This window comes from Gavia stellata, chromosome 14 (genome assembly GCF_030936135.1).
Source record: "Gavia stellata isolate bGavSte3 chromosome 14, bGavSte3.hap2, whole genome shotgun sequence".
NCBI lineage: Eukaryota > Metazoa > Chordata > Aves > Gaviiformes > Gaviidae > Gavia > Gavia stellata.
Genome location: NC_082607.1, coordinates 21,165,235 through 21,183,432, shown reverse-complemented (window position 1 = coordinate 21,183,432; position 18,198 = coordinate 21,165,235). Strand labels below are relative to the sequence as shown.

Sequence of the window (18,198 nt, the reverse complement as noted above, 5' to 3'; positions counted from 1 at the left end):
CCATCCCTTTAACTCCTTTAACTTTTGGTCGAAACTAAATAGTAGTTATGAACTACTCAAAAGAAGTCTAACATTGGGTGGTAAAGATACACAAATATGACCACAGAAAAAACTTTATGCAAGGCTCAGTACTTAAGCCAGCGTGATGCTTCCCTTTCTTAACACTGTTTGATTTTGAAGATACGTGCAACATTCGTGAGGATCAAGTGACAATACTTTATTGTTTATATAACGCCTTAGGCATTTGGAGTATTTGGGGGTGACGGACTGTGTTGATCAGACCCCTTGAAAGACCGATAAACTCAAAGCATACAAAGCCAACGGTTTATTATAGTTTAACATGGCGTCTTTCTGAGCACTGACTTTACTTGGTTTTCTGTCCGCTTGCTTACTTTGCGCAGCAAAACAGGAGCCGTTCGTGATAATTAACGCGGCAGGAGACAGCTCTTCAAGGGTAGAGGGAGATGTTTGTAAACCAGCGTGAAAACAGATGCCTTACGGGGGGATCAGCGGGACAGGGAGGACTTTACTACAGCACAAACACGTGGGGCGGGGGGGAGGACACAGCCCCGCGGCACCCAGCGGCGGGGGCACGGCGGCCGATGGCGGGGGGCGACGGCGGCCCCGCCCCTCCAGGCCTTCCCGCCGGAACGGGACAGAACAGCCCTGCGCAACCCAGCCCTACCCCGCCGCTCGGGCCCGGGCGCGACCCCGCCGTGCCGGGGGAAGAGGGGCGTGCGTGCCGCCGCCGGTCAAGCGCCGGGCCACGGCGAGACGAGCGCCTGCCGCCCGGCTGCGCCAGGCCGCCTCCGCCGCCGTGCCCTCCCCCCTGCGCTACCCACCCGGCCTCCCGCCGCCATCCCGCCTCCTGCCCGGCCTCCGCCAGCGCCCGCCGCCCCGCGCCCGTCCCCGCCCCACCCCCGCCGCGGGGCCGCGGGCCGGGCCGGGCGGTGCAGGCGCCGAGGCCGCCCGCCAGCAGCGGCCGCCGCTCCCCCCGCCAGGCGGCAGGGGCGGGCTCCGGGCCGTACCTCACGGGCTCTGCGGTCATGTCTCCGCTGCCGCTGCTCGGTGCGGCCGGCCGGGCCGGAACCGGGCTCAGGCGCTGGAAGGAGACAAAGCCGTTATTGCCACCATCGCAAGCTCCGCCGCCATCTTATAGGAGGGAGGCTGAGGGAGACCTGCCTCCTGCCGCCTTCCTCCTTCGCCGACTCCCATTGGCTCCTTGCCGCCCCCAGCTATTTTCCAATTGGGCGGCTGCGACGGGGCCTGTTGCTAGGGTCGTTCACGTCACCGTCCCAACCTTCCCCGCCCTGATTGGCTGGCGCGAGGATTACATCACCGGCGGGGGCCTGACGTCACGCACCACGTCCCGTGACATCATTCCAAAACAAAGTGTACTGATGACTTTGCCCAGCAGGGGGCTCCAGCCTACGGGTGCCCCGATGGCCTCCGCCATTGTGGCGGGAGCCCGGCGGACACGCGGCCCGGGCAGGCGGACCTCTGCGGGGTGCGATGGGCGGCCAGAGAGGGAACGAGGGGCGAGGGCAAGGGTCGGGTCTCGCCCCGTCCCCAGCCGCCCGCTTCATCGTCATCCGCAACCTGGATTCAACAACATCAAGTGAATCATGGCATTTAAACACGACAGCCATAGGATGAGTAACACTGCGATGCCGGCCAAACTCTAACAACGGCACCAGAACGACCCGCGTCCTCGGCGGGGATCAGCCGTGGAACTCAAAGCAGAGCAGGGCACCCGCACAGAAGCAAGCTTTGGAGGAGACGGTTTCCCGAGTACAGAATAGACAGCCAGGTATCAATAACGTAAGCTGTATTGAGAGGTATCGAGGTTGAAGTTGTTGAACAGCACCCAAATTACACTGCCAGCTAAAGCTTCACTTAAGCCCAGCTTTGCTAGAACGTCTTTTTTTTTTTTGAAAACAGAAAAATCTTTCTATAACGAAACACATCGTTGGCAGCTTCACATAAGTATGCCAAGATTACTTTCCCTGCTTGTACTAGCAACTTCTACACTCCTGTCAGATGTTAAAACGTGTACAAAAAGAAGAGGATTGGAACACATCCCCATTCAGAGGGAAAGAAGTTACACTTCCGTGAGGCTACCCAACTCCACTGGCTGAGCTTTTCATGTAAACGTCCGTCTCCCCACGTGACCAAAACAGAACAGACCACCAAAACCAAGTCCAGTACCACACACAATCTGAAACAACTGACCCAAGTATTATTCACTTATTATAAAGATAACCAGTTTTGAGAATTAATAAGTTTTTCTGCAGAAACTAAAAAAAAAAAAGTACCAACTCACCTGGTTTCATAAAGCAATGGGCAAAATACGAGAAAAAAAAAATCGTAAGTGAACGCCTTGTCATCTTAAGTATTACTACTCCTTATATCTATTTCATTCGAAAAGGCAATGATAATAGAATAAATAGCATTTTCGCACTTCAGCACATACAAGCTTACACATGCCAGGGAAATTCTACAAACTGCTCTAAACAGAATTCGCTTTAGAATTTAACATTTTAACCAAGAACTGCATCCTGTATTTGCTGAATTTTAGTAACATCAAACAACAGATTTAATAACAGCTTTGCTAACAAATGCTATGTCATGGTCAGCGCTGCAGTTTTAAAAGACCAAAGCATCACCTGCCTTCTACTTAAATTTTAGAAGGAAAAAATAAATCTGTGTTACCTGACTGCTACAAATTCCATTAAAAAAATTGCAAAAAAGTAATTCTATTTTTTTTGCTACCAGATAGGCAAATTAAACCGGAAGCATTACCTTCTTAGCTCAGCATTAGTAATTCATATTTATTTTCCTCTTTGAGAGATTTAGTCTGCTTTATGGACTAATACCCTACTGATTTAGAATAACTACATAGATACATTTATTACTTTTACTCCATATTTTTTTCTTTTACTATTTCCTTGGGAGATGGAAGAAGGTATTTGAAAGCAGTTTGAAAAACCAAATTTAATTGCCTCCAATTCTAACTTATATCTGTAAGTTGCACATGAAAAAGAAATCCTATTGCGAGAAAAGGTCAAGATAAAGGAAGAATGGAAATGCTTCCACCTCCCAACAGTTACTCCAGAAGACAAAACCCGATACCATCATGAGGTTGTCAAAAACCAGCTTGTAGAAGCACCCTGAAATCTGCGTAGGGGCAGATATCACGTGCATCTGTAGAGAAACATTCTGCATATCTAACATACCTACAGTTAAGTTTCCCCTTCCTCCAGCATTCTAATAGACGCTGCTGGCTGCCCCAATATACCTGGAAGAATGAGGATTTGGAGCTTAGTTTGCAGGACAAACCAAGGGCCACTGCAGAGTCTCATCACACTGATTTTTTTTTTTTTCCTCATAATGATAGTAATTAGTTTTCTTAAGTAGATATTAGCCTACTTTTAAGAAAAATGGCTGAAAGACATGTATAGTTATCAATTGACAAGAGAATATTTTAATAACTTTATGTGCTCCTGACCTAGAAATACAAGCTACATATACATCTTTTTCAGATTATTATCTGAAAAAAGTAGCACGATTAATCCAGAATAAAACACTATGCTTGAATTCACTTTATAGGAACGGTCAAGATCTGAGCTTTCAAATGGAACAGATTATGTGCAATGAAACTCATTCTCTATTCATCAGAGAAAAAGCAGGATAAAAACTGAAAACAGGTAACTGCTTACTCGAGAGCCTGGGTTTGTTCTTTGTTTTGCTGTCATTCTGTTCCCCTTAATAAAGTTCAAAGTGATGGTGTGGAATCCATTGGGTAGTGGTTTATATTTGATAATTAAACCTTTTCAGCATGAGAAAGCAGTAAACATCAAGGTCTAATACAGAAACAAAGTGCCAGTACTTTTCCAAATCCTTTGTGAGAATTAGTTTCTCATAGCAGATGAAAGCACGTTGAAATTTTACTTTCTTAAAACATCTGATTTCAACACAACTGATTTTCTGTTACAGACTGGATAATTTTTAACACACACTACCAGAAACCGTAAAGGAACACTACAGACCACTCTTTTCTCCCAACAAAGTCTGGCTATAAGATGCCATGATCTAGCATAATCTGATGTCATGGGCAGCATATCCAAACAAGCATAAGCAATTCAGGCATCTGATTTTCTTTGGGTGATCCAAATGTTTAGAAAGTTAAGTAATTGACTTTCTTCAGTACCTCTAAAACTTCTACTTTGATTAGTCAGGAATATAGACTAGGAATAAAAAAAAAAAAATTACTGTTACGCTTACTTTTGCACTTTTTTTAACAAGCAGCTCTGCCCCCGAAGAGCACATGTTTATAAAGCATCTCTGTTAAAGGTTTAACTGCAGGAATGACTACTAGGCACCACCATTAAAAAGTATGTCCTGTACTGAACGCTAGAATGGTTTGAAGACAGGAGCTTCCAGTAAGTTGAAGATAACTGAAACCATTACCTAGATTAATCCACAGAATCATTAAGGTTGGAAAAGACCTTTAAGATCAAGTCCAACCATCAATCCAACTCCCCCATGCCCACTAAACCCTGTCCCTAAGCACCACAGCTACAAGTCTTTTAAATACCTCCAGGGATGGTGATTCTACCACTTCCCTGGGCAGCCTCTTCCAGTGCTTGACAACCCTTTTGGTGAAGAAGTTTTCACTAATACCCAATTTAAACCTCCCCTGGTGCAACTTGAGGCCGTTTCCTCTTGTTCTATCACTTGTTACCTGGGAAAAGAAACCAGCACCCACCCCTCCACAACCTCCTTCCAGGTAGTTGTAGAGAGCAATAAGGTCTCTCCTCCAGCTTCCCCTTCTCCAGGCTAAACAACCCCAGTTCCCTCAGCCGCTCCTCATCAGACTGTGCTCCAGACCCCTCACCAGCTCCGTCGCCCTTCTCTGGACACGCTCCAGCACCTCAATGTCTTTCTTGTAGCGAGGGGCCCAAAACTGAACACAGTATTCGAAGTGCAGCCTGTCTTGCCTGGGGCTTAGCTCAGAGAGCTCCCTAAATTATTTTGAGCTATTATTCCAAAATAATTTTTAAATGTACCACAGCCCTGTCTATAAAGCAGAAAAAGCAGCAATATCTGAGGCCAGCCACATTAACAAAACCACACAGTCCATTTTCAGCTACAGAATGTACCATTGCCTCCTTTTATTGTAAGTGTTCTCTAAATGTGAGCCTTTACAGTACTTCTGAGCTGTTTAATGACTCGCTTTCTAAAGGAGATAGCCTCATCAAACTCCCAGTTTTAGCATACCAGTTCTTGAATGCATTGCCTTTTCCACCTTTCTTCTACTGGGCCAGAACTGTATTATATTAACTAGTTAGTGAGATGCACGTGCCAATGGTCCCAAAGAATGACTTTGGATACCAATTATAGCTGGCCATTACCTCTCAACTGCTGCACAAGTCACATGTTTCTAGAATTGCATGCTCTCTATATCTGCTACAGGTCCTTGCAAGCACTCAATCTTCTTTTGCTCCACTATCACACTTGTTCCCTCCTCCATGCACTTTAGTTTCAGCCTAGAGAGCAGAAAAAAAAAGTTGGAAATAGTAAGCATTATTTTAACTTCATATGTCAGCATGGAAAAAGAGGAAGATCCCAAACTCCCAACAACTCTACCACCTTAAGTGGAAGGCCAACATGTCTCCACCATCCACCAGCACGATGTGCAACTGTTGAAAGTTAGTTAATATACGATTCGATGGTTTTTAGAGAGATAGAATAAAATATGCACCATCAGAAAAATTAGAAACAAGTCTGAAAGTTTAAAAAAAAACATTATTTCTTTAGAATGAGATTGTAAGCCAATTTCACCCGCACTGCTAATGACTGAAGTACAACCAACCTATAAGTTTATTGGAAGCATTGTAGCAACAGGGCAGGAAAATAAGCAACAGGTACAGCAATCCAGAGTTGTTCCAGGCAAGTCTATACTGCTAACTAGATTCCACTTCCAGAAACGCTGTTAGTCAGTCTGTCTAGGACTCCAGGAAGCCAAGATTCTCACTTCAGGACAGCTGTCAAAGACAAGTAAAACCCATGCAATCTTTATGCTATCAGTTGGGTACATGAGAATATGTCTAGTATTGACATTTTGGCCTGTAATTTCCCGCATAAAAACATGTATGCTACTAATGCAGTCTACTCAGCCATACTCAGGTTATTTACTATACACAGACATTTTTATTAACACATTGAAGCAATAGTGGAAGAAGAGAGGTTTGTTTTATGTCAAAGTTCAAAAGACACAAGAGCATGGATTAGACTAAAAAATTTTATTGAAACTTCTCCAAAATCCAGTCAGGCACAAAATTTATCCATTCCACTAAGGCTTATCATTCTGTATGGCATAGAAAAATGCATCTCAACAAGTTGAAACATCAAACAACTAAATTAGTAAAGTTAAGGCACTTGAGATGTGTGTTAATTTAGCAAAATTGCATAAAAATAGCATTCTACTTTGAATGATATAGTCTTTTCCAAGATTCAATCTAAAGCATCCAAATTCTACAACCCCTTGAGACAGAGGAGAGACAGAAGCAGGAGATAAAGTCTCATCATACTTTCCTCCAACTACTAACCTCCACGGCCACCGCAGCCCATGGAAGGAAGTATTACTGAATCAGGCTGCAAAGATTTCCTGTAGTACAGGTGCTGAACTACACAACAGTTTGGGCTGAGGCACAATCTCTTCCACTCAAGAATCCTTAAGGCAAAGTATCTTTGTGACACGAGAGAACAAAAGGAGAGAGCAAAAAGCATGTGCATTCAATTGTAAGGCTAACAAATCTTTCCTGGGGTAACAGTGTTTATCCTGGGATTAGATATCTCTGCCCACTCCCATATCCTCCCCAAGGATAAAAAGTTGAAGAAAATAAATGGAGAATGCAAAAACTTACATAGTGACCAAAATCTGATACCTGTTGGTCTGTCAGGGCTCTGAGCAATAATTTGAAAGCCGGTTAGCAACCTTTAATTCATGCTACAGATAGCTAATTACCTTTGTAGTTTTGGTTTGTATTTTTGAGAGTGTGAGTGTTGGTCAGTATATTTTTTTTTCAGCTGTGAGCTGATGTTTACAACTTAAATGTTGCAGTTTCAGCATTTGGCAAAGAAAAGTTTTAACGAATAATTGAATTAATAACTCAGTTCTACCTGTTGAAAATTCTTCCTTCATCTGTGAAACAACCTCTTGCACCACACAGCAGTTAAGTACTCTTCTCAAAAATGAGATATAGCTCTAGGATATGCACATTCCACACTGAAATTTGGAGTATGGTCCAAGGGTCACACACAGACTGAAGAAAAAGATTTCCAGGTACATGAAGATGTTTTGTCAACTGTGAGAAGGCATGACAGAGAAGCTATTGTCACCTGCTATGCACAAACAGGAAATAAAGTGATAAATATTCAACGGGAAAAGAAACATACGGAAAACAGATTATCCAGTTGAATTTAAAGTACTGTTTCTAGTTAGTCTATGGAAGTGTAGTTTTAAGCATTAAGTTCTGAATTTCACTAGAAGTAGAGTTGTTTAAGAAGATGTAAAGCTTATGAAGAAGAGATTGCATCTTAATACTCTGTGTCCTTCAGAGCAAATTGCTTGTTATATGTAAGGCACTACACGTCGTCTTTGGTTCAGTGTTTAACTATCTCATTCCGCATAAAGAGAGGTAGCACGAACCATACATATTTAGCTCTTCCATTCCATTACAAGTAATTTCAGAGTCGCCACCTTTCTGATGTTACAGGTTCTGGAATCCTTTAACTCATTAGGAAACTGCAGAAACAAAATAACAATCATTAATTTTATAAGAAAAAGGTGTGCAATGTTCCACTTAGCTTTCAAATATGCCAAAAAAATCAGAATGAAAAACAGAGCCTGATTCAAATATGAGGTAAATAGCTGTGGAGGAGTCACTTACAAGCAAGTCTTCCAGTAACTCAAAGCCAAGACAACCACATCTTACCTACAGCAAAATTAGCAGACATACCAAGACTATTGCATAGACCAGAATAAAAGCTGACCAGTTTTTAAACAGGGAGTAAGTTCAGCTCTCTTCTCATTTTGAGAAAAGTCTTTATGAAATAACAAGTTTTATTATTTAGACATTTTTAAATAAGAACTGACTTCTCATAGAAAGGGGATAATATTTGCCTATGGGATTAGCCTTCCAGACAAATTAAACTCTTTGCAGAATCTGAGATGGTTAGAAGCTGGTCCCTCAACATGTATTTATTCCTTCAAAATGCATAAGACCTAGTAAAAAAATACAAAGATATCTATACCAATCACATATATAAATAGTCAATTAATAGTGCTAGACTCTTTACAGAAGCAATGCCAAAATGTATGCAGCTTTAAAGCATCAGCCGTCGTTGTTCCCACAAATAAGGATTAGTAAATCAAGATGTATGAATACGGAGGAAGAGAAAAGTCGAAGGAAAAAAAAAAAAGACACGCTTGTTTTCAGTATAAGTTGGCTGAGATATCACTATGAAAATAGAAATATTTTATAATATGTACTGGCATGAAAAGGAGAGTACCACAATCTTTCCTTTGGCCAGACTGAAAATGCGTGGTATCTGCCAAATACCGTTATTTCTGTTGATTATATCGACCAATATTGCCACTCTTTGAGAAGCAAGTGGAGCATTTCTAAAAGAGTATTTCTCACCAAATTAGATTTCAGAAAATAGGCCCTTTGCCTATTTCTCCGTTCTGGTTTCTGTTAATATTATCAGACAAGGAAATATCAGTCAGCGGGAACAGATTCATTCATAAGCATACAGTCCAGATAAAAAACCCCAAACTTGTAGCACCACTCTCAATATTTAAGTCCTCATTTGTGTTTACCCACTTCCTTCAAAAAACTCTATGGTGTTGTAGCTGTATTGCAACGCACAGGAAAACAATGACTGAAGCAGCAGAAAAGACGTACCTGTATGGGTAGCCGTGGTATTTAGATCTGAAGACAGACAGCAACCAGCTGAAGAACAAGACCACCAAGCCAATACCAGCAATGCACATGACTGCAAGAGATGTAGAGTAAGATTCTGGTAATGTGACAGCTGTCCCCGAAAACACCACACAGTGACTGGGCTTTTCAAAAGCAGTCTGTAATGTTTACAGATTTGGTCAGATGAGACCTCTGTTAGAGTCACCAAGAAGAACTAGATTAAGACCAATTTTCTTTCAAATTCCTACTGTAAATGAATTTTATACTATTGCTTTAAGAGAAAGTAAGTCCCTCCTTCTCTCCCTAACTAGCAAAATGCTGCAAAGCATCTTTGTATCTCCCCTTCTCCCAACCGGGCTTTGAGTTTATCTTGCAGTTTGCCAAGCAACTCCAAATGCTGCTGAAAAACGAAATGATTCACTTCTGCTTAAAGGTAGGGAGTGTACAAAAACCCACAGTCCAAAAGCATTTCTATTAAATAGTGTATCAAAAATCTCTACTGAGTATGCCTTCTCTTAGAGAGAAAAGTATTAGTACTTACTTTTTCTTTTCCCTACATCCATGTCAGAAGTAGCAGCTTCGTGGAGGAGTACCATTCCTAAAGTAACACCACCATCTACGAACGCTGTTTAAGGCTAAATCAACAAAATACAATAGACTCAATATAATTCACTTATGCCTAATCTCGTAAATTTAGCTCCCACTCCATACCTGGGGCATTAAAACTCACTGGAATGAAACAGTATTCCTTCCCAGAGAGCTCAGTCCACTCCTACTACTGTTCTACTCCACTGGAAAATCCCAGAAGGAATTCAACTTCTGCATTTTACGCAGCTAATAGAATGAATGAAATGCATGCAATATTTAATCTAACAGGATATCTTTCAAGTAGCAATATTTCAGTCTTTTCTAATTCTTCAATTAAAAAAAAAAAAAAAATCAAAGCTTGTAAAATTAAGGAAGCACAGACCACTTAAGAGGCCTGGCATTTGCAAAGAATGAATCCTAGCAAAACAAAATAAAAGAATGCACAAGCTGACACAGGTGACAAGACAAGGAAGAAAAGCTTGAGTCAGAGATGACTGAAGTTACAGACAATGGATCAAAAACTTACATGTAGGAACAGAAGAAAAGAACATTGAATTTTACAGTATTCTTATGGCTCCAAAGAAACATTTTTATACAAATGTGAAAGGCAAAAGCTCTCAACCTGCAGGTTTCCACTTGCCTTTCTTGATGGCGTAATACTGGCATGGAAAAATCCTGAATCGTTAGCAGGAACAAGTAGTAAGATTAAAAGTACAGAAGGTAAGCAAAGAAATAAAAGAAGAAAGGTCAGTAATAGAGGAAGGAATTCAACACCAAAGCAAGAACTAAGTGAGATTGAAAAGATGAGAGACATGCACAGAGGAACTGGGGCTATCCTGAAGAATCGTATGATTCTACAAAGATCCACTTCTTTAACACTGTATTCAGTTCAGTCATTAAGCAAGGAAGAAGGTAGTGAGAAAGCAGTAAACATTTTTCTATGCAACTTGAAGACCACTGGCATAGGAGAAGCATAGTTGTCAACACAAAAAGGCTGTACAAGCTTCTGCATCAGAATTCGGTGAAAGTTACGAGCCTTGACAAAATACTCTCATAGAAAAGGCATAAGCTAACAGAAAAATCGTCACCAACCACATGTTTCTCAGTAGGAAGGATACTAAACAGAAGAACAATGTGTGTTTCTGCCACAAATTGGGCTTGGCTGCTTCCATGGATATAGTTCTGTAAGAGACAAAGAGTAATTGAATTTAGAAAAGACTGGAGTCAACATTGACATGATTAACAACAGCTATAGAGCTTGGAACTGATTTTTGCACTCTTTCAGGAGACAGAAGCTGGAGCACGAAAATTTTCATCTGATTTTTTGGGAGGAGCTGTGTCAGCATCAAAAATCCTTCTACTGTGGTGTGCCATCAGCCCAAAGTACCATTCAGATTATAATAAGCGCCAAGTGCAGCTACAACCTTCATAGTCCAAATCCCCTGTTCAGGAGGGCAAAATACCATAATTATGCCCTCCTGCACCCACTGTGATCCAAGTCCGATCCATTCCCTAACTTAGATTCTTTGGTTACGTACGTTGCTCCTCAGCTTAGGGACAGTCTCTTCAATCTGCATGTGAACCCTACTTACTTGGGTCCAGAACCAAGCATGTGAAATCTTTTTCATGGCATACCAGGAAAAGGAACATTGCTACCAATACCATTGAAGCTTTATTCTTCTGTGCCAAGAAAGCTTAGGAATGATGTAAACAGAAGAAAGAAAACAAAGCATTTTCAAGAAAACATTTAAAATATGAGAACTTCCACTCAGTAAGTAACCAACTGGGTTAACAGAAAATTTTAAATTTGTGAAAGAATACCATATTTGAATCCCTTATGGGAAGCTCTACATCACTATGGTTGACGATGTTATATCTAAGTAGAAAAAAGGCTGTTAAGCAGATCCACATCTTATGGAAGAATACAGAGGGCTTGACCCACCTAACCGAGCATGAAAGGACATTTCACCAAATTAATTCCCTTCTGAGTAAAATACATGAGAAGAGCCAGTATGTGATGTGTAAGCACCTGAAGAGATGCAACACACTCAATACTTTCTGACTACTTTTACAGGGTATCGCATTCTGTATTATGTACAGAGCAGTATATTTCAAGTGATGTTAAAACTGATTTTTCCCAGGAATGAGATTTCATTAACTCTAAGATCACTAGACATTAATTTTCCTCAAGAATCTCTAAGAAAGATGTTTTTATATGGAAGTCATTAGACAGGTGTATAAACTCATACCAGGTTAAACATGAAATTGCCAGACTCAGCAATAGGACTGTTTAGCATGTAAGACTCAACATAAACACCTTTATTTTGCTGTTAGCAATTTAGAACTATCATGTCTCTTCATCACTAGAGATATAATATATGTACAAGACAGAGGAAAGCAAATGTCACAGGTAAATAAATGCTGAAAAGAAGACATGAAAACAAATGGGAATGGTTAAAAGAAGCATAGAAAGTCAGAGAGATGGAAGAGATCAAGTAATTTAAAATAATCTACCCTCAGAACCTAAGCAAAAAAGCACTGTCATTATGCTTTCTCCAAAATGTATCACTTATTTTACATTTTAGAGAGATTGGGAACAACAGGAAGGGTGAAAGAAATGCTTACCTTAGGTTCTGAAGCAAGGGGGAACCCCCCCCCCCATCCAAATAACTTGTTAGCAAATAGTTTTGGCTACTCTGTATGCTATCCTCTTTACCCTAGAGCATTATTTTAGTACTTTCTGAGCTTTCTGTGATTACTAGAAAAATCAAAGTTCCCGCACACAGAAAGACCCTGAACTCTCTAGGGATTAACACAACAAAAATAAACTCCAAGGTAACACTTTTGAACCAGTACGTCCCGTCTACAGCAGAGTCCCATCCACATGACTGCTGTCTAATGCTTTACTGCATGGAAAGCACTCTAAGCAGTTTCTAACAAGAAACGGAACATGCTGCGAGATAGTAAATTAATCTTAATATTTCTCATCTGATTAAGAATTGCACTTCTTCATCTATCTCTTATTACGGAGCACAGAAAGCCATACACCTAAAAAACCCCCATGCAATGTTTGTCCTTAGAACGTCACAAAACTAATGCTATCATTCTCACAGAATCAATGAATCATTGAACAAAAAACTGTAGGAATGACTTTCCTATCAAAATTAAACTCTAGGTAATGGTTGAAGTTATCACACGGCAATTACACAACAAAGCACTTTGTTTTGGATTAAGAACAGTATTTTGAGATTTCTTAGTAGTAAGTACGAGTTCGCAAAGAGAGTTTCTTCTTCTGTTTGAGCCAAGAAAAGGATAAAGCTAACTGGAAGAAAATCTAAATCTTGACTGGAGCTTTAACACTCCTTCTGTTTCAGACAAAAGAAAACCCCTCTTTTACAGGCATATTTTAGAGAAGACAGACCCTCTCTGAATTAATCAACAGCTCTCTAATTTGCCTGGCTCACTGAAGGAGAGGTTAGCCTCGCTGACTTACAATGGAAGAAGCCAAGAATAGAATTTGCACTCTGACTCGCATCTTTTAATAACAGCTGTACTCTGTAGAAATACAACAGAAATGCAGAAAAGAAAACAAAGAAAAGACTTACCACTTGCCCTGTATGGGGATTCTTATGAGCGTAGGGTGGACCTCTAATGTGGTTCCACATCTGGCCTGATGTCATTGCTAACACAAAACACTGAAAAGGAAAGAAGAAACGCTATTTAATAAGGATTTTTAAATTATTTTTTTTTACCCAGTTTCTTTTTATTTCATACAAAAACATACTGGTTTGGAACACAGTCTTAGGCTAGGCATTGCCCTACCTTTTATTTGTATAAAAGGCATCTAATCAAGCATTAACTGAGCTGAAAAGACCGAGATCAAGTAATATTATCAGACTACCAAAAAGTAAAACTAAATGCACCTCATTTTCTTCTACCAGGTTTAAGCATCTTTAAATACAAAAGCTTTTGAAGACTTGAATTGCTACAAAACTCATGACAACAGGCAGACGAGAGTTATAATTACTCACCAAAGCAGCAAATGCCCAGCCAGTTTTGTTATACAGAAAATCCAGATTGCTTCCACGCAAATATACAAGGCCTCCGATGACAGCCAGCAGCAGTCCTAACATCAATGGTCCAGCATAGTTTGGTGGCCTTATCACACGAATCTAAACAGAAGGTATTTAAATTCTTTTCCCTCAGTGGGATTATACATTATACCCGCACTCCTGCTAACAAAACCCACAATATATTAAAGTGGAAAAAAACATCAACACTAACACAAAAATTTTCTATGTAACAAATCTGACTAGGGAAGTAAGTAATGCTTTTTCCCCCCTGTTAATGTAACTTCAGTTTTATACACCCTTACCCTACCTAATAATTTAAAGACTGTTTTTCTTCCATAAGAACAGAAGAGGGAGAAGGAAGGAGATGAGTTTTACCATCTTACCAAAAACAGAATTACCCAAAATATTAGAACACAGAATGTAAGGAAACATAAAGATGTAGTCATGTGCCAAAACAAGATTTTGTAGCCAAGAACTATTTAGAGTACCTCATAGTAGATTAGCCACAGAACACAACTGACGTATTTCATAGCTGGAATTACACACTAAGGGAGTGTGGCAGAGGTGGTGACGGGGAAAGTCTGTGTATACTTACATTGACATCAGTTCTGTCAGCCACCCAACGAGCAAGCTGTTCAGCTGCAAAGCCCCGCACCTGAAGTTCGTATGTGTCACCCCGTTTAGGCTTCCCTTTAGCAGGAAAGTTAATGAAGGTTGGAGCAGAATTCATGTTTAGCTGTATTTAGAAAATTCACAGAAGACAGAGCACCATGAAAGGTCTACTAAGTAACACACATTTCAATTCCATTTGTATCTTGCAACATCATCACTAAATCTATCAGAAAAAAGTAACTATTTAATAAATAGAATTCATTGACAAAGACTTAAAAAAAGTAAAGACAGCACACAGTAGCTTGCATTTCTGTATTTCATAAAAGTAATCAATATACTCCTGCAATTTCCCTTTTGTGTTCCATGCTGTTTTCTCCTTTTAGTATTGAGAAACAAATTTTTTTTAGCTCTGTCAAAAGCTGTTCTGGATGTCTTCGAAAAAAATTGTTACTACCGAGTAGGCTTTTTTTTTAACCACAATTGAGCATGCTTTCTAAAGTGATTGACATTTCTTTGTGAGTACTCAGATTTATAGCTACTGATTCAAAAGATGCCGGCTGGTTAAGAGCAGAGCCGATTATAATAGGTAAATAAAAGTAGTTGCTTTTAAAATGCAGTTCTATCTTTTCCTAACACTGTTCTTCCCCCAGCACTTCAGGTTTTTTAAATCTGTTTCTTCTATAAATACTACTTTCGGGAGGGAAATCTGTAAAATGGGAATATATACAACAATCTATAAAGGTCATAGCTTGATGAATAAATTTTTGATGTAACACTATGGGAGAATTTAACAAGAATTATAAGAGAGATGCCTTTCTACTTCTCCAGCCCCAAAAGCTTCCATTTAATAAAATATTATTGCCTAAATTGTGTAGCTTTTAAATAGACATGAGTATCTCTTAAAAAAAAAAGTTAAGATTTGCAAAACTATAACAAACTATTAATTTGATCTACAATTGCAAGCATACATGGAATGTTCTCGTACATTTAAAAAATCTGATTACATAATGTTAGTAGAAGAGCAAAACGACTGTGTACTCGAAAAGAAATAAGTTAATACTAAAATCTTATTTATCATTCTCTAGTAATCTAGAAATTGTAGTAGCTGTTCCTAATGACATCAGTGCTTTCTATCTTGCCTCTTCATGTATCATAGAAGATTTCCATTAAAAATTACATTGTAAGTTATTATAGGAGAAACTCAGAAAAAACAGTCAGAGAAGCCTGTTCACTCCTTGTGTCTGTTCCAGATTTGTCATTTCTGCTAATGTTACTGCCAACATGCTACTGCTCTCGGCTCTTCTCCTCATTTCTTCTGAGTGGCAGCTTTTAACTTTTCAATTATTTCTTTAATCATTGTAACACTAAGTTTTGCACACATCTTAACCTTCTTGCCCTCAGTCTCCAAAACCCGAGTTAAAAGTAATGTTAGAAGAGGAAAAAAAAAAACAGACATTACCATCTGAAATACATCTGAGCCTTCATCAAAATCTACCATAGCAAAAAAAATCTTATTGGTAAATGCACTGGAGTATCGCCAGGAGTTTGCCAGAATCTGGTATTCCTCATCAGCTTGCCTGTAAAACACACAAAGTGAGATGCTGTATCGTACATCTGTCCAGAACACAAGTTACAAAACAGCTGAGGGAGCTGTAACCACCCACCCCTTCAATGGGTACATCCCACACACCCCTGTATTAATTCTCTAGTGTTAAAGTTTAAGGCCAGACACTCATCTAACAATCAAACATTTGGCACCATTGTTTTTTTAAATGCAAGGGCAAGTTTTGTTGAGTCCATGAACACAAGCAGTGGCAATTTCTAATTGAAATTTGAAATGGAACCCAGCACCTCATGATTTGCTCACCCACAGAGCACCAAGACAAGTATAGGTGTGCCCTCTTCTCCATGTCAGAGGATGGGCAACCAATTAATTTCAACTAAGTAGGTAAAAAAAAAGAAAAAAGTCATCTTTACAGACCTCTGCCACCTCCGGATTAACCATATTATGGCTTTCATGTGTTAAGGATCAGGCATATTATAATTGTAAATAAATAAGTGCCAATCAACCTATTAATTAACAGCAGCTTTTAGACTGCATGGCCAGCAGTAATTCTACAAATGTATCTCCAGCAGCTCCTGCCAGGAAAGTTGAGTTTTCACCCCATCTTTCTCCAGAAGCCTGTCTGTGTGAATATTGTTTCTGCAAAGCAGCGATTATTTTAGGAGGGAGGTAAATGATTAAGGACCATGTTGTTTTCTCACATACATTATTATACATATATTCCCACACATTTAATTTCAAAGATAATCCTACTATAACATGCCTTACTATATTCCTCCCATGTACATGAAAGTTTTATCCCATTCTTAAATTTGTTTTCCTACAAAGCATATGATGACTTTCAAGTTCTAATTTAGGACTAAATTAAGCCCATACTTGCACACAACACACTGTCTGTGAGGCTGAAGAGCAGTGAACATCACAATCACCGAGTAATTTCTGGGTGGTGCCTTCACAAGGCGTCGAAATTTGTCTCCGTTCATTCGAATAACAGATCTTTTACTAGCCCACTCCATTAGCTGGTTCACTTTTTCTGATAACACCATCTGAAAATAAAGTCAGGGAAACACTGTTGCTTTTTTGTTGGGTTTTTTTCCTAGTCTCACAGTAGAATCTTGAAGGTTTTTAGATTTTACGTAAGAAACAGCTGCACTGTATTTCATAAGAACACCGACCACATGATGAGCTACTTCATTAAGATTCTTGAAGGCATTTACAGATCTTTTTGACAGTCGTGTTAATATTATTCATTTACTTTAACCACTTGGTATTACACATGCTTTAAGCACTTTGCCTTTAAGCACTTAGTATTACACATGCAGGTGAAGACTGCCAGCTCACTAGTACCTTCACATGTTGCTAATTGTAAGATTTCTTTCAGATGTACAAACTGCCCCAAATCACTCCTCAGTATTTATTCGATACTAAGCATCACATTCTGGTTTAGATTTCAAAACATGGTGGAAGTGGAATCAACACTAGAGATGGAAGCACCATGGAAGTGAGCTCAACATCTAATTTTCAGCGTTGCTGGAAAAAGCTTGATTCAGTATGTATTTGGAGAACTCAGGAGTGCTCAACAGGAAGCTCTTCTTTAAAAATAAGCCAAACAATTCTATAACAGCATACAAATTAGTATTAGATAAGCGACAAACCCCCAAATGTTACATTTATCATAAATTACTTCTCTACTCCTTACTAACATTCTTCTTCAGAGAAAGACTTTAGGGTAAATAATAAACTACTCTTCTTTGACTTACAACTGACACAACTATATACAGAGGGATCTTTCCAAGTGTGTGGAAGTAAGTGACACCGTCCTGATGACAACCAAAGCCTGCCAGTCCTCCCACCCTCCCCACACAGCCGGAAGACAACACGCCGACAGTGCTTTTTACAAGAACAGGAGAACCTGGAATTAAACACACTCGAAAATAAGAAAAAATTTAGAATCGTATAATCTTAAAAAGACAACTCCCCAGGCGTGCCCGCGGGCTTCCCCTCAGGGCCTAACCGGTGCCGCCGAGGGCGGCCGAGCCCCAGGCTGCGGAGACCAGCGGGCGCCCCGGGGGGGCCAAGCCGGGCCCCGCCCCGCCCTCAGCCTCCCCGGAGCTGTACGCCCTCAGCGCAGGCCGGTGCCCGCGGGAACCCGCCGCGGCCGGCTCGGCCCCGGCCTGCCCCCCGGCGGCGACCGCCCCGGGCAGAGCGGGGGCAGCCCGGCGGGGCTCCCCGGGGCGCCTCACCTCCTTCCGCTTCTGCCCCGCGGCGCGCGGCCCGCCCCAGGCCAGTAACAGCAGCAGCAGCGCCAGCACCGGTACCGGCAACGCCGCCATGACCGCCCCGCTCTGCCGCCTCGCGCCCATTGGCGGGC

At 40.8% G+C, this 18,198-nt stretch overlaps 1 protein-coding gene across 1 annotated transcript; it reads right to left on the bottom strand.

Annotated features, from left to right (window-relative positions):
* Window positions 1-6,259: 6,259 nt before the first annotated feature.
* Window positions 6,260-18,160, bottom strand: MAGT1 (magnesium transporter 1). The gene is made up of 10 exons (XM_059824277.1): window positions 18,071-18,160; window positions 16,704-16,873; window positions 15,723-15,840; window positions 14,247-14,387; window positions 13,610-13,750; window positions 13,184-13,273; window positions 10,697-10,760; window positions 9,532-9,606; window positions 8,973-9,063; window positions 6,260-7,810 (listed from the first exon to the last, which is right to left on the bottom strand). Exons 1-10 carry the CDS (start codon window positions 18,158-18,160, stop codon window positions 7,795-7,797), a joined length of 996 nt encoding a protein of 331 aa, XP_059680260.1. The 3' UTR covers window positions 6,260-7,794.
* Window positions 18,161-18,198: the final 38 nt, after the last annotated feature.

Coding starts and splice junctions, on each gene's coding strand:
- MAGT1 (XM_059824277.1), bottom strand. CDS start 18,160: ATGGCGGCGTTGCCGGTACCGGTGCTGGCGCTGCTGCTGCTGTTACTG. Junction 16,874..18,070: donor CGGGGCAGAAGCGGAAGGAG/GTGAGGCGCCCC, acceptor CTTTATTTTCAG/ATGGTGTTATCAGAAAAAGT. Junction 13,274..13,609: donor GCTGGGCATTTGCTGCTTTG/GTGAGTAATTAT, acceptor TTTCCTTTTCAG/TGTTTTGTGTTAGCAATGAC.